At 41.7% G+C, this 25,074-nt stretch overlaps 1 protein-coding gene across 1 annotated transcript in view; it reads left to right on the top strand.

Annotated features, from left to right (window-relative positions):
• The first annotated feature begins 22,040 nt into the window (after window positions 1-22,040).
• The window catches only part of LRRK2 (leucine rich repeat kinase 2), a 68,866-nt gene continuing 65,832 nt past the window's right edge, over window positions 22,041-25,074 (top strand). The window contains exons 1-2 of the mRNA XM_054213252.1: window positions 22,041-22,432; window positions 22,525-22,610. Of these exons, the coding sequence (XP_054069227.1) occupies window positions 22,270-22,432; window positions 22,525-22,610 (249 nt within the window). The 5' untranslated portion in view covers window positions 22,041-22,269. The remainder of the gene's footprint in view (window positions 22,433-22,524; window positions 22,611-25,074) is intronic.

The raw sequence follows: 25,074 nt of genomic DNA on the forward strand, positions 1-25,074 counted from the left end.
CAGACAAAAACAGCTGAGATAATAGTGTTAAACAGTACTTCTCAGTGAGAAATTAAGTGCTACAGTTTGCGCTGTATGGGACTATTGGCTGACTATCCAAGAGACAGCAATGCAGCATTTTTCTATACCAACATATGCCCTCTATAACCAGTAGTGGTTAAGACACTGACTGCATCAAAAGTGATGGTTCAGATCAAATCAAAGTTCACAGAAACTTGCCAGGCAGCCTACAGATGGATTTCACAACCTCGTTTTGTGCATTACAAAAAAGGAAAAGAAAAAAAGAAAATAGATCAAATCCAGTCTTGCTGTTTCTATGCAGGGGGGAGGAATATTTCTGCTTTCCTCCTACTCTTTATGGGGAGAACAGAAAAATAACTACAAGGTACTTTGTCACTTTAGCCTCATTCACGGTGAGTCAGACACATGAAATTTTCACGTGAACAGCTGCAAACTTTCTGAACCAGCAGCAGTGAGTGTAGCTTCGCATACAGTTGCAAGATTCAATATGTATCGCCAACTGATTAAACCATTCTCATACAGGAAACAGCAAAAGTCCTCACAGGCTGCGTCCATGTTACAAAATAGCCCTAATAAGCAAGTCTGGAAGCAGCCAGCCTCATCATCTACATAATAAGTATCCCAGTGATTCAAGTGGCTTAGTGTAGAATGAAACCTCAGAGTGACTGGGATAAGATGATAGCAGGGATTGCTGTTCAGAGGTTGCATGGACAAGAGTTTGCTAATGTCACATCATCTTACTTGCCACAGTCCATCACTTGCCTGCCCCAGTACACTTGAGGCTTACCAAGCTCATACATATCAACACCATGCTCTAAGGCATTCTATATTCATCCTTCCCTTCTTGCCGTATAAACACTAACTTAGCAAATTGCAAAGTGGCCTCACCCCTTATTTTGGGGCAGAGCCTGTCTCTGCAAGCATAGCAGGGGAATACTAGTGCCCAGTGCTGCAGGCTATACCAGCTTCACACAGAAAGACATGAAAAGTGAGCTACTAACACACCAGGGAGGATGGTCAGATGCCTTTCCCCTCTATGAGCTGTTTCAACTGCAAGCACCTGTGGCAGCATGAGCACTGGTCTATGACCAGGTGTCTACTACTACCAAAGCTCAGGACAGGGAAGGGTGACACAGCCTCTACGCCAGGCCTTCACTTGACCATGCTCCAGTCCTCTGAATGGAATCCCATCCTCCCAGTTGGGCTTGCCTCCCTCTCCTCTATGCAAAGCCTCTCAGCTTCCACAGTGCCAAACTTCTTTGGCCCCCACACCTCTTTGTTGGCCACCCCCACGTGTCATGTGGGCCAGGACTTGAGCAGTGGCTTTGGGACACTCACTCCTGAGGCATCACAGTGCTCAGGTGGAGAGGGCAATAACCTATATGAAGGCTTCATTTTCCTTTCTGTTTAAGAACTCAGCTGAGACAAAGCTTATTTAAATTAATATTTTTCCATAGTAAACATCTGGCTAATTTTTTTTTCTCCTTTAAAGACACAGCTAGAAAAGGGCCACACATATTCCAAATAAATGCTTTCTTCCCTGCAATCTTGCAGAGTCCATTGCACATTTCCCTTTCTAGCAGGTGCTGCTCTGAGTCCATGCACAGGCCCACTAGTGCTATAGGTAATCAGCCCCTGATATAACATAGAGTGTTATTCAGCGACTGAAGTGAATGCCAAATCAATTCTGAAAGAGGCTTAATTACACTGGCAACACCACCTAAAACAATAAGGACCTTGAACACTGTGCTCTTGTTAACAGAGTGCAAGGACAAGAAATAAAATTGTACCCTTTCATTTCCAGAGTTGGAACACCACCCACTGATGTGGTAGGAAGCCTGCCAGAAAGCTAACCACTGCCAGTATTGACAACACCAAGATAAATGCACATTGCAGCAGGCAGTTGTGCTACTGTGAGCAGTGTTGCCCCCTTGATGCCAAAGGCTCTGTTGTCTTATGAGCACTTTAATATACTTACCCTCTTTGGAAAGAGGCAAAAGCATGGAGGACTTGGCACACCTGCGGTGAACATTAACTGAGATATTTGACTGTCTTGTGGCTCGTGGTTTTTATCTTACTGCTAAGATAAGATCAGCCACTGTAAATAGACTACAAAGTCTTCCATATCACCACCACAAGTAGTATAGGAAATACACAAGTGTGCTATGTTTCTGTACTCAGTATCAGCATGTTGAGTACCACATTATACTGCTCACACAGTAATACATTTACTGAAGTGATTTTCTGGTAACTGCAATGTAATTTCAACACTATAGTCAGTTAGGCACAGTATCTGGAAATGTACCATTAGGAAGTTTATATACCATAATGATTTTCAAATCAGTTAATAATGCTCTAGCACAGTATTTGACAGTGCCATTATAATTGGGTTTTGACAGTATTGTGGAAGATCCAAGACAATCACTACTGGCAGCAGCAAGAGGGATGGCAGGCACCTGGCCAAGCTGGAAGAGGGAGGGGAGTGATGCTGCAGTGGGATGTGACAGCAGGGCATGACCCTCTTTGCCACAAGTCCTGTCTTGGGTCAGGCACCGCTCGTGCCTCCATCAGACTAGTGAAGGACCACAGGAAACAAACATGCCAAATTCAAGACAGAGATATCTTGGGCAATAAGAGGAGTTCTCTGAGGGACAAGAACAGGAGTAGGGAACAAAGACTGGAGAATCTCCCATCACACCAACAGATTTCTGGTCTGATCCAAACTACATAGTGCACAGAGTTGGCATCTTCTGGAGTTGTTACAGCACAACCCTCATTTATCTACAGGAACTTTTGCAGCATATGGAGCATCAACTTACCTTGGAGTTAGCACAGATATGATACATGTGACAGACTGCACATACATTTAATTCACTAATAAAAAAATAACTTATTGCTATTGGTATATAAGGACTATCACATTTCTGTGTTACTCAATTTCTGAAATGAACTATATACCTCATGCTCCCCCATACTGCCTTCTGGCATGTCCAGAAGTTGTATTCAAGGTAAAAGATTTTAGAAGTTGCTTGTAATTGAAAAATAGAAAAGAATCCCACTTGGCAGAACTGACAAGATAACTTAAGTTGGACAGAGAATATGCAGAGTCTATCTTTGAAGAAAAGACAGATGCTAATTTATGCTTTGAAAATTAGGGATTGGGGTTAAACCAGAAGAACATTCTGTTCAAATCCTATTATTTGCTTACCCTTGATTTGTTATTGTGGCAAAAATTAAGAATTATTATGAATTTAGAATAACAAGATTAAAATATCGCTTGATCCTAGCAGCATACTGTTACACAAAACCTTGCAAAAATAAATAATTAATGCATTTGATATGGTAGGTAATTTGTGGAAATATTCAGACAGTAAAACTATTGGGACTAAAGCTGTTCCAATGATCAAGAGAGAAAAATATTGATCAGTAGCCCCTTGCAGTGACAACAGACTAGTTTGAAGCACTTAAATACTCAGTTTCACAAGAAAATTAATGAAGTTAACACTAGTCCTACTACCTTAATGAAGGAAATAAAGATGACAGGCCTTACCACTGTCATTGCTGACAATCACAAATCCAATTACAATCAATATTTCAAAGAAACCACTTGGCCAATTAAGAGCATTACCAACTTGTACTCCTTTATTTTACTTTGAAAATGTTAGTAGATTGACTTTTTTCCCCCCAGTTTGAGAAATGCAATAAATAAATAAGCAACCAATTTAGAGAGATGTCCCCTTGGTAAATGGAATGGAAAGTTTTATACTATTTCAGTGGTAAGCTAGAACCTGCTACATGATAGCTTAGCTATTACCTTTCAGTTACTTCAGATAGCACCAGAAAGCTTAGAGAGACACACAAGAACCCTAATTTTCTAATTGTCCATCATTTTAGCTTCTTGCAAATCTGGTAAGTGCTTCTTAGAACAACTTTTATATTTGAACTGATGAAATAGGCTCTTGTAAAGAAAATGCCTTGGATTTATAGCTAGTGCACAAACATCTATTGGACAACAGTGCATTCTCTGGAAGAACTAAAACCAGATCTACTAACCCTAAAAACATTTCTAAAAGACAAGCTTTCCACTTGGCAAACCCAATAACATATTTTTCTATAAACTGTCAAAATATATCTAGCATAAATACTGAACCCACATGAATAACTGCCTATATAAGAGCCAAGAGCCTTCTTCCTTACTAAAAATAGTGTAGCTCAATTCACCAATAAATGAACAGACAGAGAGGGAAAAAATTATGCTACTAGATTATTACTTACCTTGGTGCCACATTCTTAAATTCTGCTTCAGGGATTTACACTCATTTGCATCCCTGTGTTTATTTGTGCTCTTTATAAAAAGTTGATGACAGATGGATGTTATGCTACAATTAGTGAGACCCATAAAAATTAAATTGGAAAAGACAGACAAAGCTCTAGACGCAGGCAAAATGCATCATACCTGGCCCTGTAAACCCACTGGCGCTGTATAGTATTAGCTCTAGTTATTAAGCAAATACTTAAAAATGAAACAAGTAAGAACTGAAATAAACCCAAGATGAGCAGTGCTACCCAGGGCAGACACAGTCCTGGCCTCTAGCTGATGAACAAAGCCATTTCTGTGTGCATTGTAGTGTAGCTGGGATGGTCTAAGCTATAGAAAAGTAGAATAAGGAGAGGTAGTACCTTCTAGGAGACCAAACATTATGAGGCAGACCGTATTAAGTAAACCAATGGCCCGCATTTCCTGTTATATCCACAATCCATATATTTCAGTCACTCTAAAAGTGTTGATTCTTCCTGGCTCTTGTTTTCATGCACCCAGTGCTATTTTTGATCCTACATTCCCTTGCAAGTCCATCACGACCAAGTGCTACCTCCCCACAGATCAGCTGCTCCTTCTGGATCAGCTGGCCCTTAACCCTCCTCCTCCCAGCCCTCTTCAAGATAACCTTGAAGCCAATGCCCATGAATTTAGGCTTTATGTTTCACCTCCTTAGAAACCAGCCACAAGCCCCACTTATCAATTTTTCAGTTGTGTTTCTTGCCTTAAAGGTCTGATCAAGTGAAAGCTTTGCCTCTTTAAAAAAGTGTTTAATCAGCGGGATACTGGCAGAAAACATCCTGAACATCTCCTTTGGTTTCTAATTTAGGCACACAAAGTGCATCATCAGCTATTCAGCAGGAAAAAATATTTGGACTTTGAAGTACTACAGTAATCTTATCTGCTCTGTTAATTTATAGACCTAACAGTGTATGGCCAAGCAGTGCACCTCAAAGGATGATGAGAGGCAAAAGCAGACAGGAGGAAGACAGCAATTTCAGGAAAGGTGGAAGGCAGGAACTCCAGGGACAGCCCTTCGTTTGAGCAAATCTAGGTCTTCTCTGGCCTCTCCTGAGAAATCATAGTTCCAAGCAGCCTTAGTTTAATTTAGAGGACCCACAGGACCAAAGGATCCATAGACTGTATATTACCGTGTAAGTAGCGTAACCACCACTAGGTGTCAGCCCAATTTAAGGTATTATATATACATTTTTTTTTAAATAAAATCTCACTTTCATTATACTTTAATCTTCAACTACACCACGGAAATATTCATACATACATATATATCCCTCTTAAGCTGACTTCAAGGAACACACCTAATGACATACACTCAAATACCTAGCCACTTTTTGAAATTCAACTAGGGCACCTGCTTTCACAAAGGTACATTTGGAGGCTGTGGAGATGATACACCTTCATGTACAGAGAACAAGCTCAGGTCCATGGACAGTACTTCATGTTTTTAAAATTCAAAGCACCAAGAGCTAAAAATGCGAGCTGAAAAGCCCATCTTTCAGGTTGAAGTAGAATACCTGCCCTACCACTGTTTCCTGAAGCAATGAATTCATTAAATTAACACCACGGAGCCCCTGATAGCTACAAGATAAAAGCAGATGGACCATGTATCAGCACTTTGTGCAGGAGAGAATCAAATAAATGTCATATCACTTCTGATAGTCTGAGCACTTTCTGTCATTCAAATTCACACCACCCCCTTTCCAATCACAGGGCTTAACACACACTCAGAACAGGGAAGCAACACAGGGAAAAATATTTATTAAGAGTATTATGCCTTCAGCCATAAATATGCATGGACTCTTCCAAGCACACTTCAAAAACAAAAAACGTGGTTATGAAGTCTCCTGTAATTAAATTTTCATTCCCTTCTCTAGTGGGAGTATGATGAGACAAAACTGAATGTGGGAAAACGGACATGACTGACATTGCGCTCAGTCAGAAAGAGTTTGCAGAGGAGAGTACCCAGGCAATACCTAACACAGACTCTGCAGGCTCACCAGTGATGTAAAGCACTGCAAATAAAATAATGGGAGAGCAGGAAGGGGAGCGGGGAGGGGGGACCAAACCAAAAAAAAAAAAACCTAGAACTAGCAACAGTCCAGGGAAAAGAACTGTTATGAATTCAAACATCAAGTGGGAAATTTTATTCCAAATATGATAATGAATGTAGCCAAGAAGGAAAAAGGGCTCAAGACAGCAAAAAGATTCTCAGAAGAGACATCAGAGGCAACCGAGAACAGAAGGCAAAAATGGACTCTTTACAACACTGATCAACCTGGAGCTCCAAGCTGGATTTCACTTCTAAACCTAATCCTAGGAACGGGATGAGCCTCAGACCCAGCCCCCAGCCATAACCCAGATTAAGAAATTCTTGGGGCAGGCATCTGCTGTGTCTTCTATCAGCCTGCCCCTTCCTTTGGAGTCCCCTTCACAGGCCTACTCCAACAGAAGCTTTAGGATTTGCCTCTCTCCTAACCTTAACGATGGGCACAGCCAGAGCATTAAGCCAAGAATCCGAGCAACAGCTGAAAAACAATGTTCTCGGGGGAGATCTTTTGGCAGACCTTCCCTTGGCAGCTCCCTTCAGCCCACACCAACTGGAACTCAAGGCTTTGCTTTGCTCCTAGCTCTTCTCTCAGCCTCAGCCTCCAGCCCTAACTTAGACCAAGCAGGTCTCAGGGGAGAGGTCTTTTGGCAGCCTAAACCTTCTCTTGGTGGCCCCTTAACACTCAAACTTTAAATGGAGCCCCAGACTTTGTCCCTCTGCTAATCTTGTGATGTAAGCAGCAATAACAGTGGCCTGGTTAGGAAGGAAAAAAAATTACTGAACAAAAGAAAACGTCTGCTGAAAAATACTGACAGATAAATGCCAGATAGCCTGGGAAGTAGGCTTAGGAACCAGAAACATCCCTGAGAAGCGTAGCTGGCCTTTTAGAAGTAGACAGACAGATACCTAGAAACCAGAGACATCCTAAGATATCATCAATAAGTGCAAAAAAACAAGAAACTGTAACATCTGAAAAAGTGGAAACAGTCTGGGAAAATAAAAATAGGTCTGAAAGAACAAAAGCCATCATCTATTAGCTGTTACAGATGAAAAACAGAAGTTAACAGAATCTATTGGCTGCTCAAAGCTGTGGCACCCTACACCCTCTTATGTCTGTATGATACAAGGAGGACTTAATTTTTATCTAAAGTTGAGCTTTTCTCTGAGGACTTCCAGTGACACACTTACTTTTTTTTTCCTAAACAGGCTGAACTCTCCACACAAACTTTCTGTGAGATCTTGGACCATCACTAGGGACCACCTGATTGACTCCAAACTCTGTGACGCAGATGAGCTTTGCAGTGAGACTGTTATTTTATTGGTCTCCCTCTAGGCCCCTCTCTGAGGTCTGTTCAGTTTGTCCTCTCACTTCTGGTTGGATTTCCCTCTGGAATCTGTTTAATGCACTTGGTACCATGCATATACGTAAGTAATCTACCATAAGTATATCTGCTCTTATATTGTTAAGTTCGCTTCACTAGTGATAAGTTTGTAGTAACCTTCAACAGTATATATCTATGTGGTTGTTGCTATTGTATTGATTGTTACTATACAATTGATTTCTGCCATACTATTAATGTTGCTATATTATTGACTGCTGATAGCAATTTGTAATAGCTTGATATTTATATTCAATTTATTGATCATAGATATACTTGCTAGTGATGATTTTTTGCGGTATTTGTAGTAATCTGTACTAACGTAGAGAACTTTAGAGGATAAAAGCCTCCATGTCCTCATTGCGTTACAGAATCCTACAAACCCACAGTCATGATCTCTGCACACCTGCAGGCCCAGTAGCCCTTCAGGTTGTGATGTGCTGTCACGAAGTAGCAAGAGACAGCTGCTCTGCAAGGAGCACTGAGCCAGGAGCCAAGCATGAAGCCAGGCAGCAGTGACCTCCCCAGCAAGGACAAGGCAAGTCTGTGTCAGGATTACATCCAGAAACAGGCATCTGGGCAGATACTGTCCAGCAAGTCCATAGTGATGAGGCAAGTCCAAGGCCAAGCCACAGGCCCAGGTCAGGATCAAGGAGGTCTGAGACTGGAAGCAGACATAGCTGCTACACAGCTGTAATGTAGAAAGTGCCCGGGGCAGCAGTGAAACCTCAACTTAAAAGCAGCTCCCAAGGGAAAGATTCAAAGTGCTTTTCTGATGGGGCACTGTGGATCTTATAGATGCAGAACAGCTGAGTGGAACAAAATTGCTATTGGACAAATTGGGATGGTCAGGAAGATAACACCAAGTGACTACCCCTTATCTGAGAATGCAGTACATGTTAATATACGCATATTCCTCCTGAGCAGAAAAAAGGGTGGGTGGTTTTTAAGCCAAATAAAAATTATATTACCCAAGTCATGATTCCTCCTTTTACATTATGAACATTACTAGCGTTAAAGATGTCAGGGAGGTATATGAGGCAATAAACCTTTGTAAGCATTGTTTATATATTGTATAGTCACATCCACAACAGAATTATAGCCTACTCTGCCTGTTGCAAGACTGTGCAGTTAACCCAGGCGCACGCATATGTGGCCCTAGCTGCAGAATGATGTACAGGTCTGGGGAATATTTACAGAAACACAAGGTCTTGGCTGCTAGAAATCTGTGGGGTTTTTACCCACTGCCATCAGTGCAAGGCCTATGTGGCAAAGCATCACAGGTATAAGGGTTGGAAGTGTGCAACATGCTGTGAGCATATCTTAGTCAAAAAAAATCCATCACCAGTACTTCATGTCTGTGATCAGCAACTGAGAAGGAAGGCAGGGCTGCATTTTCCATGATAGAACGCATGCAGAAAGGCATGGTATATACCAAATTACATTTCTGCCACGCAGTACTGGAAGCACTGGAGTTTGAAAAGGTAGAAAGGAAATCTGACAGTTGGAAGGGATACATTCCTTGTAGACTTCATTCAGTTGCTTATAGACAGAAGTTTGATGCTTTCCTAGCCCATACACCAATGGCTATAATGGCTACTTCACTCTTAGTCAGCTTGTGTTTATCAGAGCACTACATATTATCATACTATTTAAGAAAGTAGTTACAATCACATTTGCTCCTAGAATTCATTGATTAACTCCTACTTTTCCCTGCTCAGGAGGAATGAGGACAGAGGTACCTCAGATATTTTTAAATGGGAATATTGAAACTGAAAGTAGAATCACTAATTAAAAATGAGTAAGACTGGAACAAGGTATGAAAGGGGGAAGAGATATGCATGCAAAAACATTAGGAACTGTGCTGAGAAACCTCAAGATGAAACAGCTCAGTGGGAATCTTGTCAATGATAGATAATTTCTAATAAAGGAAGGTAAAGACAACACAGAAAGGGTCTGCTCAGTGGTACCTAGTCACAGGATGAGCAGCAGTGGCACAAACTAAAATAAAGGAAATGCCATTTAAGCACAAAAAAAATTTACTGGGCAGGTGGTCAAACACTACAATAGACTGCACAGAAACCCTTCAGCCCATGGAGATATTCAGAACCCAACTGGACAAGGGCCTGTGCAACCTGTACTGAGTGACCCTGCACTGAGCAGGCATTGGACAGACAGTCTACAAAAGTCCCTGCCAACCGCAGCTCTTCCGTGATTCTGAGATTAATTACTGTTGAATATTGAATTGGCAATGAAATAACAATGCTAAAGCCTGAAATAAGTCAAAAAGAAGCAGCTTACAGGTCCATTTTATATGCAGGTAAAATTTAAGCTCAGGAAAAAGCAGCTGAAGTCACAGTGCCACATTGTCTGGTTAGATATGCAGGAATTAGTTGTCATAACTGGAAAAACATCAAGACAATATCAGAGAAAGGTTAGTAAAAACATACAACCTTCATAACATTTTTTTTTCCACATAAAGGTCAGGATCAGGTTATGTAAACTTAAAACACAGAAGTGAAAGTAACACCTCAACTGTCACAAGCAGTCAGGTCACAACATTCACAGTTCTGTCGGATAAAACGTGCCAATACGAGCAGTTGCCTTCACTGACCGCCTCACAGATTTCACAAGAACAGTCACATTCATAATAAAGATTAGCAACAGAAGGGCAGTATACTTCTCCCAACCCCGCTCCCAGTCCTATCTGTGTAAAGGCAAGAGCAACCTGTGCTGACAACTGCACACAGGAGCAGTTCTATTCTATGTATTCCAAGGCTGGTCAGGCCTTTATCCAGTCAAGTTACCAACGTCTACCAAGACACAGACCTAACAGCTTCTCCAGGCAACCTGCTGTACTGTCTGACTTGTCTCATGGCAAAACAGTTTTTCCTTGTATCCAGACTGAACCTTTCAGTTCAGTTTATGCCTGTTGTCCCTCATCCTCCCACCATGCACCACAGAGCCTAGCTCCATCTCCTCAAAGGTACTGGCAGGCTGCTTGTTAGGTCCTCCCACAGCTGTCTTCTCTGGTCTGAAGAAATTTCTTCAGCCTCTCCAAACTGGGCAGGTCCTCCTAGTCCTTAACCATGTGGTGGCCCAGTGATGAAAACGTATTCCACTTACATGGACATGCTCAGTAAGTTTCCACTATGTGTTCAACAACCTACATGTAATACAAACAGAGAGAACTATTTCATACAGTAAAGGTATGATAACCAAATAATAAGAGGATCCAAGCAAACATCACAATTTCTATTCCAGATGTATAAGAGGAATAGATTATATGGGAACAGGCATATGCAATTGACAGAAAATAAATAATAGCTCATTTAGCCACATTTGTAAGGAGCAGGAATCAAAAAAAAAATCAAATTAGATGCATTATGCAGACAACAGCTTTTTGGCCTCATGTCCTTATAGATCTTTGCTTCTGGATATCACAAAATGGGACTTGAGATTTTTGGGGCTGTACTTTGCCATTTAGGACTCCAGGGTAATTCTTCCTTATTCATAACCTATAACCCCCAGAATATCTGAGAGGGCATTTTGTCATGCTTCGACCAAGTTTGTGTTGCTCACAAACAGTATTCAATAGGAATTTACTTTAGTATGAGCAAGCCACCAGCTGAGAATGAGATATTGAAACCACTGACTGCTTTGGTTGGATCTGCCAGCCTGCTATATGCATCATTTTCCAGAGGAAAAACAACTTTAGTCTAGGAAGATCTCCTCATGTATGCTAAGTATAACTAATGCTCAGTGAATACCTACTGGTAATCTCCAGTAAGATTAAAAAAATAAAATGTTGCATTCTCAATAGTTAAACTCAGCTATCAGTCTCATAAGAAAAATGTTGCAAAGTTACTGCCTCTTCACAGAAGACAAAATGAAAGAAAACCAAAGGTCAAGGAATAACGGAATTGTCAGCAACGCTCTGCTTGGTGAGATGGGGAGCTTACTCGGAATTGTGGCTTCCAGAGGGCTTAAGAGTAGCTGATCATGGCAAACCGCTATAGAAGAAAAGTAAAACACAGTATCACTTAGATTAAAATTTCTTGAGACTCCCACTGCACACATACAGTCAGAACCAAAAGTGCTGAATGAAATCCATATCATATGTGAATCAGCTTCAGAAAGGGTCAGGTCACCCTTGACCATATAGGCAGCTTATTGAAGATTTCCAAGTAGTCAGCTACTGTAAGCATACAGGTTAGTTCATGCAGACAGGTTAGTCAACACTACTTCTGTCTGAAAGAGAAATACTATAGGAAAACATGGGAACTACTATTCCTTCTAGGTCTGATGGCAAAGGACCAAGATCATACACAACTCTCCTGAAAATGCTAAATCAACGTAAAATAGTGTCACAGTCAAATCAATGAAATTGTTTGTAAGATTATTAGGCTACTGTTGATGAATATGCTGAGCAGAGCACATTGCTCCTGTTAGCTTCTACATCTGAGGACAGTAAGGAGGCACAATTCAGAGCAGAAATCAGGTAGTCCCATGATCTGCACTCCCTCATTCCACAGCCCATATACTGCCTTGCTATCACCCCATGCTCTCATGTGCAGGCAGCACTGATGAACTTTCTGCATGTTTTCTGAATTCCTATCCAAATCAACTACTACACAAAGTTAAAAGAAAATTCAATTACAGAAGACTCAAATCTATCATTGCATTCACTTAGGAAGTTTCTATATAGTTCAATGCATCCTTCATTCATGCATAACATTACACTAATTCTGAGAAAGCATAACCATATTCATTATTCATTGGATGATGAGGCCACGGAAATTGTTATATTTAATCAGAAGGCTGGCTGATCTGGACTTACAGCCTGTGTCCAACAATAAATGCTTCGGAGAAAAAGAACAAAAAGCCTTGAGCAAGACTTAGGAAAAACTGACTTAAGATTTATTCCACAAAGCACAAATGTTTAGACTCCAGAAGAAGCTTAACCACTTTAGCTCTCAGAATTCTGAGGAATATCGAGTGCTCCTTTAACTCTGCTACACATTTTCACTGTAAGGCAATGAGTTCTACAGACCCGTTAGGGTATTGTGAAGCCATTATTTCTTTATCATTCATATCACATATCTTGCCTTTCATCGTAGGGCTAGGGTAATGGCTGTGCTTAAGCAAATGAAAATAGGTCACATGCAGAGAAATAGAAGAGTGTCCTGCAGGAGCTGTTGTGTGGCAACAGCACAGGCCACGCTGTTGGAAAAAGTGACAGGAGATCAGAAAAAAAGAAATCGGAGCACTTCTGAGTCACTGTGTGGGTAGGTACTGAGCTAAAGAACTTATGCAAAGAAAGTAATCATTCAATGTTCAGAATCAGGTAACAGTGATTACATGCTATTTACTATTACAATCTGGAAGAATATATGTATTTTTGCTTAGTAGATTCAAGATTGATTGCAAAAGTATTTGTATACCTTCATCTTTGCTAGCACTCTTAGAGGGTTTTTTTGCTCTACACTTTGACTGCTCTCTCACAAGACACTGCCCAAGAGTATGAGTCCAATAAACCATCATGGTAAGAAAATTCCTTGCTGCTTTGCTAAGGCAGATGCTATGTTACTGTTTATGACACTGCCACCGTCAATGCCTAAGCCACACCCCAGTCTGCACTGACTCAGTGCACAAAATGCACAGATGATTCTGGCCACCGTTTTAGCTTCAGTTTAGATGTTTGCATCATTATTATTCAGGTATCACACTGCCCTTAGGAAATACATTGTCCTTTTCAGGGGAGCTCATCTCCAATTCCTTGGGTATCTCTACCAGGTCACTGCAAGGTGTGCACCAGTTCCGCAGAGTGCCTACTTGGGGTACATTTATCAGTACCCTGTGAAAGGAAACAGCTCTGAGGATAAGATGACGCACACAGGTCACAGCCCCAACAAGCACTTTGCATGTAACCACATCAGAGGGGCAGCCACACTACAGCTTGCTCCAGTCCTCCAAACGAATCATGGACTACCTCAAGCCCCACCATACCTTCCTGACACACTGTGGCCAGGCACCACACACGTGCCCACAAAACTGCAAAACATTAGTGACAACCCAGACAAAACAGCAACCAGAAGTTATCTGCAGCCAGTGACCCATGTAAACCTCTGCAGATTCATGACTGATGCGCAAATTAGAATATTCTTGAAGGCGATTTCATTGTGGCTGTCCAAAACCAGTTAGTTGTTTTTCTGAGGAAAAGTTGAACTAATTAAGGACATTCACATTTGCTGAACAACAAGTCAGACTGAAACCTTTGCGTACACCCTAATAAAATTGTTCAAATAGACTAAGATTTGGTTGCCTTTTTTTTTTTTTAGAACACTCAGAACACTCTGCACAAAATTCAAGTCACACCAAAGCATAAGTGCTAAGAGTAACAAAACCCACAGGGATAATTTCTTGCTGCTATTAGGCCTCACACCAACTGTATCACATAAACTGTAACACAATACTAAAGCATCAAATGGCAAAGCACTTCAACTACAGGTGTCCCTAACTGTATAGTACAGTATCAGAGTGCACTGAAGATATTTATTCACGAAAAAGAAAGTTTTAAGTATAGACTTAAAAAAATAGCCTAATCTAAGTGTGATTTTACACTCAAATGAAAGCTAGCTTTGCTAGTCTTTGTCCAGAGTTCATCTGCTGTATTTGTGGTACCACTTCCACAAGCTTTGTACTGATGGGGAAAAGTACTATTATATTCCACACCAGACAAAAAATTCTCATTTTAGGGAAATTGTTAAATGGCCTTAGTGATGCCATTTTCTTTTAGCCTGCTTTGGATGTTATGTTTTCCTCCCATTTAGTTTCCGCAAGATGCCTCTCAAATTCATTCAATTATCAACTCCATCTTTCAAGACTCAGGATACACAGCTGCTACCATTGCTTCCGCTGACACCTACGAAATACAAGATCCAGGAAATCACAAGGTCTTTTGAGCATTTGCAATGAAGTGTATTGACTAGTCAGGCTACAATGAAAACCAATACGCAGGGTACAGGTTACACAATGCTCTGCCTACACAGGCCCATACCTTCTGGGAAGCTACCTGACATAGTCCAGAAGTTGCAACCACCACCATACACATTGGCAGAAAAGTCATATCAGATACAAATAATATTTCCTGGTACTTCCATTCCCCACAGTCCCCTCTCTAGAGAGTGAGGGGGTCTAGTAGCAAGCTACTGAGGAGGAAGTGCAGCAGCAGGCTCTTGGAAGGTATAGATAAGACCGGGCATGACATGCAGGTAGAAGTCATGGCCAAAGAACAGGCCCAGAGGAACACAAGACAGGCCTGGCAGAGGGACAAGACTTACCAGAAGTGGGTTGACACTTCCTGAGCCCGGCTTAGTGGCTGAGCACTCAGGGCCTAATCTTTCCTGTCACACAAACACAGAATGAGGAAGAAACAGAAACCAGAGTTTCCCCACGTTATACACGTAACAACTTAGACTTAACAGTCCAGGAGTATGGCCCCAACATGAACAATTACGGTTTGGTCCATGACAGCCCATTTTACAAGAAAAATGAAATTCAAGCTCACAGGCAAAAAAAAAAAAATCTCTCAACCAATCTAGTCTTCCCTGACTGTTTCAGTTCTGGCCACATCTACAAAAAGAATAGGGAAATGACTACTTGCTTCTTACAGGAAGTTACCCATTCAATAAAGAAGAGACAACAAATATTTCTTGTGTTTTTTTCTGTTACATTTAGAAGGATTTACATCTGCAGGGGTTAAGCTCTTTTCAGCAACAGGCCAGCTGCACCTCAGGCATCCTGTTGCATGGCCCCACTTCAAGTTCTGGATTAGCCTTTCAGCCACATCCATGCATCACCAAGAAGGGAATCTGCTTGACAGATGCCTGGATTCAATGTGAACAAACTCTTACCAGATGCACTACTAATATGATTACTCTCATCCCCATTCCTAAAGATTCACAGACTCCCAAAGCCAGGTGCAATCAGTCCAAAAAGGTAGAGGAGGTCACCAGCTACAACAAAAGCTGCGGGAAGTCAGAGTAGAAAGAGTGGAGTTCAAACACACCAGTTGGAAAATGCAGTCCCACAGCCTGAGACAGACTTCCTAACTATGGCTGTCCCTGAGAACTTGGCCTGACAGCCCTGTCAGCTTTCAGGAGCAACTCAGTCCGGAAACCCCAGAAGCTATAAAAGGGCAGAAGCTAGCAGAATTTGTCTTGCTGACCATTGAGTGAAAACTGCAGGACACCTACCAACTTCAGGAAGCCCCAACTCACCAAGGATCCTTTGGCCCAGCCAGCCAACCTCCTCAGGCTGGTACAAGAGGACCACATGTGTACATGCATGTCTTCCCTCTGAATGTTGTGTATTTTTCCCTTCTACATCAGTCAGCTCAACCAATCAACAAAGCTCAACTGAACATAGATTGTACCTGACCAGTTACTACTTTGGGCAAGAACACTATTAAAAGCCAGAAGCTACATAACTGCAGCTGACCACTCCAAAAACTGAAAAGCACATCTGTTCATAATTCAACATGCCAAGAAGCAGCACAGCCCCTTGGGGGTAGTGTTCAATTTGGTGCGGCCACCAACTCTGTTTCCTCTGGGTTCTTAGACAAAAGAGGCTCATTGCCAACTAATTGAACTAATCTTGCATGCAGCCAAAACTCTTAGTCCTCACCTGTAATTGAAGGAACTCATTGAGTCAATTACTATTAAGACTGGAGTTTAAACAAATAAGATCAAACATTACCACAGACTCACTATTCTACCAGTTAGAGGACATCAGCAGTGGATTCCACTATGGGCAAAACAGATCCACCACCCTAGCCTTTGCTGGTGGTCCAGTCCTGAGAAGCGACTTATGGTAATATATATATGAGGACCTCTCTCACAGAAGCTTCCTGTGACAACACTGGTTCACAAACCTACAGGGAGAAGTGTCTTGAAGTCTTCCATCAAAGCCAGCCATAATGCCTACACAGTCAATAATAGCAGTCCTTGGATGGTGTCCAACATTCTCAGTATGAGCATCCAGGCAACTTTAAAAAATATACCTAACTAAAAATTGATCTGTGAGTAGCAACTGCTAAACCAGAACTACTGACAAAACTGGAATCTCAGCTTTCTCGTATTAGAAAAGCTCTGTTAGATCCTCTCCAAAAGCTCACAATTGTATGCATCTTCACAATCTCAAGGCTTGTATACCTAGCAGATGGAAGATCCATACCTTTGAAGTCTGAATATTAACATTAAAAGCGCTGCTAAAGGATGGCTATACTTCCTGGCCTTTACAGAAAACAGCTTATTTTACAGCAGTACAAAGGGCTGCAACATAGGAGTTACCCACCTCAAAAGCTGACTGTGAATATATAAGTACACTGATTACAAAGAATTTCATACACACAGGATACCATCGTCCTGAGAAACGACTGTGGAGGCATGCAAAGAAATAGTGACAGATTACAAATAGTCATTGGAGTTAGTGAAGAGACAAACATTACAAGAACAACAGCCCTAGAAGTGCGAGCTACCATAGGCACTAATGGGGTCAAGTGAACAATGTAACAGAAGACCTCCACAGTCTTCTAACAGTCAAGTTATATTTCCAAATTTCAGGAAGGAGGAGTTTAAGAGATGGACCTGTTTGAAAGCTAGGGCTGTGGAGTAAAGCACTTTGAGAAGACCCTACCAATAATAACTGGCTAAAGAACCATCAATATCTGTCAGATATGCCTGTTAACAGCTATTCATCTTAGGGCAAATGGTTACACAGTTAAGAGGATTTCCAGGGAGTGGCAGATACAACACAAAGAACTGTAGACATCGCTCAGCCAACAGAGATCTGGGCATGTGTTTTTTCAAAGCATGCGCATAAAACAAGACAACAAGCTATGTCTGATAAAGGGCAGAAGAAGTGGAAGAAACACAATGACGCCCAACAGAGAGAAAGAGAACACATTGTTTAGACTAGTTAAAGATGAGGTGACCCTTTGTTGCGGTCTTCATGGTTAGGCAAGACAAGCCATCCACACTCACTGATGCAGCATTAGAGAGAGTGCAGAAATATAATAAACTTCCAGAACTGAAAAATATTGAAGCCGTGCTCCAGAGGTAAATTCCTTTGCCACTTTTCCCATGGTCTGATAAGAAAGCCATCCAGACAATTACACTTCACTATCAGAGCTCAACCTCTCTACCAGTAATCAATACAAGACTGCTCAGTCTACAACCCCTAATCACTTCTACAAATATTATTGGTATCTTCACCAGATTTTCCCAGGAAAATCTAGGAAAACCGTACTCACCAGGACTGTCTTGTTCTTTCCATTCTCCTGTGGTCTAACTAATTAACACACTACAGAAGACTGTTGGCAAACTCCCAGACTCATGGAGACTTAGCAAAAATCAGCAACCCCTCCAACCAGCCCTCCAGGGAACTACCACCTGCAAAGGAATGAAGCTTGAGAGCCATGTTGCAAGTTTTGGGCTTGAGATGCCTGGATCTCAGGAAGCTGGTTCCTTCATTTACTCAGCCACCTTCTAAACACTAATATCTTTTTTTGTTCTTTACCAACACAAGTGGAAAGAGGAGGAAACATTAACCCAGGCCCCAAGCTGTCTAGCTCAGGAACCTACAATTACTACAAATTATTTACTCAAGGAGCTACAAATGATCCGGCACCATGCCAGCTGTATACAATAGTACGGAACAGGCAGGGAGACTGCAACATTTACTACAAAGGTGGGTAGAAGATACGCGCTGAAGATTTCAGACATCTGTAGTTTCAGGCAGGACTTATCATCATGGTTTTTGTTTACAGTACTGTCTAAGCTGATGCATTAGTATAATTTGTTTTCCCTGTCCTTTGTGCCTTCCACAGGGACACCTGTCATGCATCTGGAAAACAAAAAATAAGATACTATTTGGTATTGACTACCAGCCAAAAAAAAATTCAACAGCTGCGGAATCTTGAAGCAATAAATATAGATTTGACTGCTCAATTTTTATATTGCATAATGCTGCCGAAAGCAGCCCATTGCATACATATGTGATGAAACCAGGCGTAATGCAGAAGTGATTGCACCGAGTACGTGGTCAGACATCAACATTCATACAGTCATTAATATATATAGTGAATCCTAATGATGTTCTGAACATTAAAATTCAGCTTTTATAAAGTGTGTTCAACAGTAGCCTCATTCCAAGTTCTGTACAAGAAAAATGCTCAGTGTGATCAGGCTGCCACTTTTTCACTGAAATTAGGTGACAAATAAGAACAAAGACTTCCTGATGTATGTGGGTTAAAATTACAGTGATCAAGGCAAAAGTCAAACATTCAGGTTGCTTTCTATTCTTTCTACACACCAAATCTCAGTCTTGAAGTTATGTTTAGTATTCCATATAGCTTCACATTACCTCAAGGTGTTCATAAGCTACAGCAGGAAAGCTGTAGTGGCCTAAAACAGTAGGTATCCCATTGATGATGCCACCACCAAGCAGTAAGGACTCAGTTCACTTGAAAAAATGTGTCAGAACTCCAGGGATCTCTGATATTGCGCAATTTTCCAGTTGTGATACGGGAATGCAAAAGCTGGGGGTAGACATATGTTCTTATACATTACCAGACAGAACAATTTATTAGTCTCTGCTATGCTAGCATGTCATGGTATGTCTTTATGTCTGTCCAGATGGCCACACACTACAAATTCCATATTACTTAATGGCTATTAGTAGTCACATCTGAATCTAAGAGGATAAATACAGAATAGTCCAAACTGGGTAGTTAGCTACAGCACCCATTAAAACCAAAAACGGGAAATAACTCTTTTACGCCCAGCCTCAAGAACAAACCAGCTGCTACATGAATCTTGCAGATTTCATGAAAAACATTAAAAGGAAACCTCAAGTGAACACAAGTGCTTGGAAGTGAAAGTCATCTGGAATTTAAAGAGCAACAAGTGAGGTGGAATGACAACAAAATCCCTTGAATACGTAAGTAGGATGTGCTGAAGAAGTTGCAGTTGAGATCTCTTACGAGACTGAAAAGAAATCTTTTGGGAGTATAAATCAAGGTTACGTTTTAGCTCTGATCTTTACTTTCATTTTCCACTTATCTATGTAATATCCTGGCCTTAAGTTTGCTAAGCAGCTGACAGTTGTTTGTGACCGAGTTGACCAGAAACGAACTGAAAGAACACAGAAAAGGCTCTAAAAGCAGCAAGACAGAAACTATTACATGCACATAATCACAAGTAGTCTGCATCCAGCACACAGTTAAAGAACTCAACATATTTCAGTAGAAAGGCCTGGTCTCAAATTTTCTTTAAAGAAATCCACAACTTTTTTACACTTACATTCACTGAAAACTCTAATGCATAACTTGTACTTGTGCTTGTGCTTTCTTATATAAGCCACAATGCCAGGAATTCAAGAGCAACAGTACAGCTGCTGTGCTAAATGCATGAAGCAGCCACAAATTCAGTTTAAGATGAGGATTTCAAAGTTGGTTTAGTATGACTTTATCAATATCACTAGTTGTAACCTACAGCTGACATTTCTGTTCTGTATAAAATATGAAGATTGACCTTTAGAATCTCTCACTGAAGTCTGGTAATGGCTATAGCTTTGCAGATACTGGAGAAAGCTGATTACTGATATAACCTGAAAGACTGTATTTGCATTCACACCATTTGCAAGATAAAAGAATCTTGTCAAAACTGCAGAAAGCAAGCAATGAGGCTTTAAATCTAAAAGTTAAATTTTTAAGTTTTTCTTTGTGCTTGAATTACTGCTTCTGTAAAAAGGAAAAATATCTTTCAAGTGAAACTAATCCATTTAATTCAACGAATTTTTGGTTTAGTCCAGATGTAATGCATTCCACACATCTCAAACTATGAGTCACTATTTCATAAAGCTATTACATTCATATTTGTTTTCCAGTGCTTCAGAGAGAGTGAAACTAGCTCACCATTTAACAAGTGCAGTCCTAGTTAACAGGCTATAATTGGGATGCCAAGACAATAGTTTCTTTGTGCACAAAAACCTAAGAAACACTGAATGATGATGAGAGCTACATACAAGTTTTGAGACCAAAACACCAACAAACCACAGTCAGTTTATGCACGAGCACATGGCTTTAGAGGCATTACTAAACAATGTTTCTTAAAATTTATTTTCATAAATAAATAAATTACCTGTTAGTCAGGTATTTAATGAACATTATGCATGTCTGTCAACCAAACATTGTAATCTAATCAAAACCTTCAAGTATGTCCATGATCCTCCAAAACATCAGACATTTGTCTAACAAAAGTCCAATTCAACTGAAGAGCTTACTCCCTTAAACAATACTTTTATACTTAAGAGGTATATGCAAGTTCTTCATGTAACATATTCCACTGATACTACCTTTCTAACCAATGGTTATTGTAAAAAGTGATTACTAGTCTTTTACCCACACAATGCTGTTTTCGAGGGGCAATGGAGACACGAGAAACATCACCAGACCTCAGAAAGATTGCATCAACCACAAATGAAGCAATGCACACCCACAGCAAGAGAATCTTCTTATCTCCAACCAGCAATCTCTCCCCACAAGGCTCAGAAGGAAATTTGACCTCCAAGTACAACAAAGCACTGTTCTGGTTTTTTTTAAACAAACCCACACACTCAAGTCCACGAGGCCAAAACACTCACCACCCTCAGGGAAAGTGACCTAGAGCTTCACTTCAGCTACCACACAGCACCCTTAAGAGCTCAGCTCCCCCCACATCTTCCCTGGCCCCTCACACACCCACCACACGGGGAAAAGCTGACAGCCCCAAACACCACATGAGGCATGGAGGCAGCTCATCAGCTGAGGACCTAGTCCCTGCCCAGGGAGCTGCACAATGGGTACGTACATCAGCTACAGTTGTTTCCCCTCACCTGCCATAACCAGTAGGGCACTATAAAGCTACATTTCCTTCTTCAGCAACTCAGAAAACACAAGGCAGACTACAAGCTTCCCTCCATCACGCGCGCGCGCACCCACCACCACCCTCACCTCAGGGGGCAGGTCAACCTCCGGGCCCTTTTATAGCACAGGAGTCGACGGGGCGGAACCTAGGCTCCAGTTCCGGCAACTATTGGACAGCTGTGCTGTCAATCACGTGAAACGGGGGAGGGGCCAGCGTGCTTGGCCCCCTTCGCCGAGTGGCGTGTGCGCCCCCTAGGGGTGGCGGCGGGGCGCCCACCCGCCCGTGAGGGCTAGTCAGTCGCGGCGGCCGGGTCCCCGGCGCAGCGAGGCGGGAGGGGCCGGCGGCAGTGGGAAGGGTGACTGGAAGCGGCCGGGTGACGCCGGGCGGGCGGGCGGCTGTGGCAGCGCGGCGCAGCGGCGGGACGGGCCTGCACAGCTCAGTCCTCGTCCCCGCGGGCCGTGCTGGCCGGCGGATGGGGTGAGGCGTTCGCCGCAGAGGGGCAGCGGGTCGGCCATGGCCAGCGCCGGCCCTAAGGAGGGGGAGGCGGCGGCGGCGAGGGAGGAAGAAGCCCTGAGGAAGCTGGTCGTCCGGCTGCAAAACGTCCAGGAGAGGAAGCGCCTGGAGACGCTGGTGCAGACGCTGAGTGACCTGCTGGAGCTGGCGGCCCGGCAGAGCGGTAAGGAGCGGGCGGCCCGGCCGCCTGGCCCGGCCCTGCCCTGCCCCGCCCGCCGCCGGTCGCTAACGCGGCCTGTCTCTGTCCCCTCACAGCTCCCCGGCTCTTCAGCGGCAAAAACGTCCATGTGCCCTTGCTGCTGGTGGTGGACCTGTACCCGGGCGCGGCGGGCGTGCAGCAGGTGAGGCGGCGGCGCTGAGGGGCCGGCTGAGGGCTGCGGCTCCCGAGGGTGAGCCCGGCACCGCGGCCCTTTCACGCAACAAAAGTTACCGCTCAGCTTGCTTATTTCTTTTTAACTTGCCCTCTTCTGGGACGCTGCATGAAGTACTACTGTTGATCTGGAAAAGGGCGCTGTATCCGCTTGCGTTTAAAGGGACAAGTTTTCCAGCTTTTTGCAGATACCACTCGTTACATCTCTGAACGGCAAAAGGCGGCCATGTAGAAAATATAAATTATCCAATGTGAACACAGCATGGTATAGCCTCCTGAGTTACAAATAATGCTATGTAATATATTTTGACGTGTCGATACTAAATTTTGCCGTGGTTAGACAAACTTCTGAAAAGCAGAATTGTATAATATGAGTTCATACATGTGTGTATCCCTATCGTAGAAGGATAGTTGTACTAGCCCAGTTTTTTAAGGGTGAAGAAAAAAACATTTTAGCTAAGAGAAGGTTCTTCAATTTAAGGTTCTGCTTGGCTGCTCTTGTAACAGCATTGGCTCATTTAGACGAGGTGTGGCACTTGCACAATGTGATGTTGTACTTATGGTACAGCTGCCAGACTTGTCATATGAAACAGCTCCTTCCTGGCAGGCATATATTACATTTCTGACTATGTTATGCTTAAAGGATATCTATAAGCTCCAGATTTCTGTGCAATTCACTTGATTATTATTAAGCCCATTTGTATGGTTACAGTATTTTTGGCATCTTTTTACTTTTTTCAATTCAACTGGAAGGCAAAGCATAAATTAAATTGCAAATGTCTCTTAAATAAAAGTATATTTTACAAGATTTTTTGATCCGGTAGACCTTAGCAAGAGGTCAAAGGCATAAAACTCAGATTAAAATATTAATTTGTGTAGTGATTAATCTGGAGTAACAGTGATCTCAGGTTTTCTATGAAGATTAAATACTTGTGCAGAGTCTGAAATTTTAACTTATTTTAGTATTCAATTGTCAAGTCATTAAGAAATACATAAGGATAAATCAGCAGTTATTTTCAGGATAAAGCATATTGTGTGTATAACAATTTACAAAACCACTGCCCAGAAGTTTAGACTAGGAAGTTAAAAATATGAAATCCAACCACAACCAGAAGTAGGTCTGAAGTGACAACACAAGACTCTCAGAAGTGCGTAAGGAAGATAGTGATTATTTAATTTTCATTTTAACCATGTTAAAACACCTCACTCTGGTTTAATACAGAATTTTAAAATCAGTTTTCTCTCTGCCTACATTTGCAGTCTTACAGTGTTTTGGCTTAGAAGTTTTGGAGCTGCTTTGCATTACTACTTTTCATTAAAGTGTGAAATTCATAGCCAGTTCAAAGCTCAAATCCTGTTCCTCGTAAAATGTCATAGGCAGCTCTTCCTTCACATTCAGTTACGATATTTACAAACATCCACAATATGTTAGTAGGGCTCTGTCTTCTTGCTTCATTCACTGTGTTTTGTTTACAGTCTTTGTGAATACATAATTCTCGCTTTATGGCAGTGATGAAGTAATGTAGTCCTGATTTCAGTGCAGTCTCTTTACACTACTAATGAATCTTCACTGAATAAATGGATTAATCAACCTCTTTTGCTTTTGTCATTGTAATAAAATTGACTCATATAAGAGAACAGACACAGTAAGAGACATAGCTAAAGTAAGGATTTGATTTTCTTTCCTTCCCTTCATTAACTGGTTAAAAACCATCATGTTGTGCTGCTGTTCCACTGGCTTGTATGGAGTAAATCTGCTTAATAGATAAATATTGACAGTACCAGTGCAAACTGGACTACAGGCATAAAGCCTGCAAACTTCTTGAGAGGTAGGAAGGTACTGGGCTGGAAAGTCAATAGTGCCTTAAAGTAAAATAGATGTCTTTAATATGATAGTTTCTTTCTGCAGTTACTGGCTGGCAATGATTGGACCAGCTTAGAAACTCTAGAGCAAAATATGTTACACTTGAGTGAAGAGCAGTCAGCAGAGCTTTATTGTCTCACATAGAAGGTGTGACCTAATGTAATATAAATTCATTGCATGCTAGAAATGAAAAGGGTCTGATTTAAAAATAACAGAGTTTCAGTGCTGCCACCAACTGTTTCTGTGTACAGGGACCCCTTTAAGTGTTCATAAGAATGTCTTTGTTTACTCCTTTTTTTTTTTTTCTTTCCCTTTGACCTTTAGGATTTCTGTTATTTAAAAGACCCTTACTTTCTTATGTAATTATTAAACAGATAATAAGCTCTCTGTTATCTCAAGTTGTGATTTTAATATTGTAAAACAGACCACATGTGAGCAGGTCAGATGTTTCCTTCGGTCTTCTCTGGATCCACAGTTCTCGTAAATGTTTTGACAATACTTGGGAGTCAGAACAATCCAAATAAAAATGTTTAATGGAAATATAAATTTAATCAGAAACAGTTTCTATATG

Source organism: Rissa tridactyla, chromosome 1 (assembly GCF_028500815.1).
Source record: "Rissa tridactyla isolate bRisTri1 chromosome 1, bRisTri1.patW.cur.20221130, whole genome shotgun sequence".
In the NCBI taxonomy this organism is placed as follows: domain Eukaryota; kingdom Metazoa; phylum Chordata; class Aves; order Charadriiformes; family Laridae; genus Rissa; species Rissa tridactyla.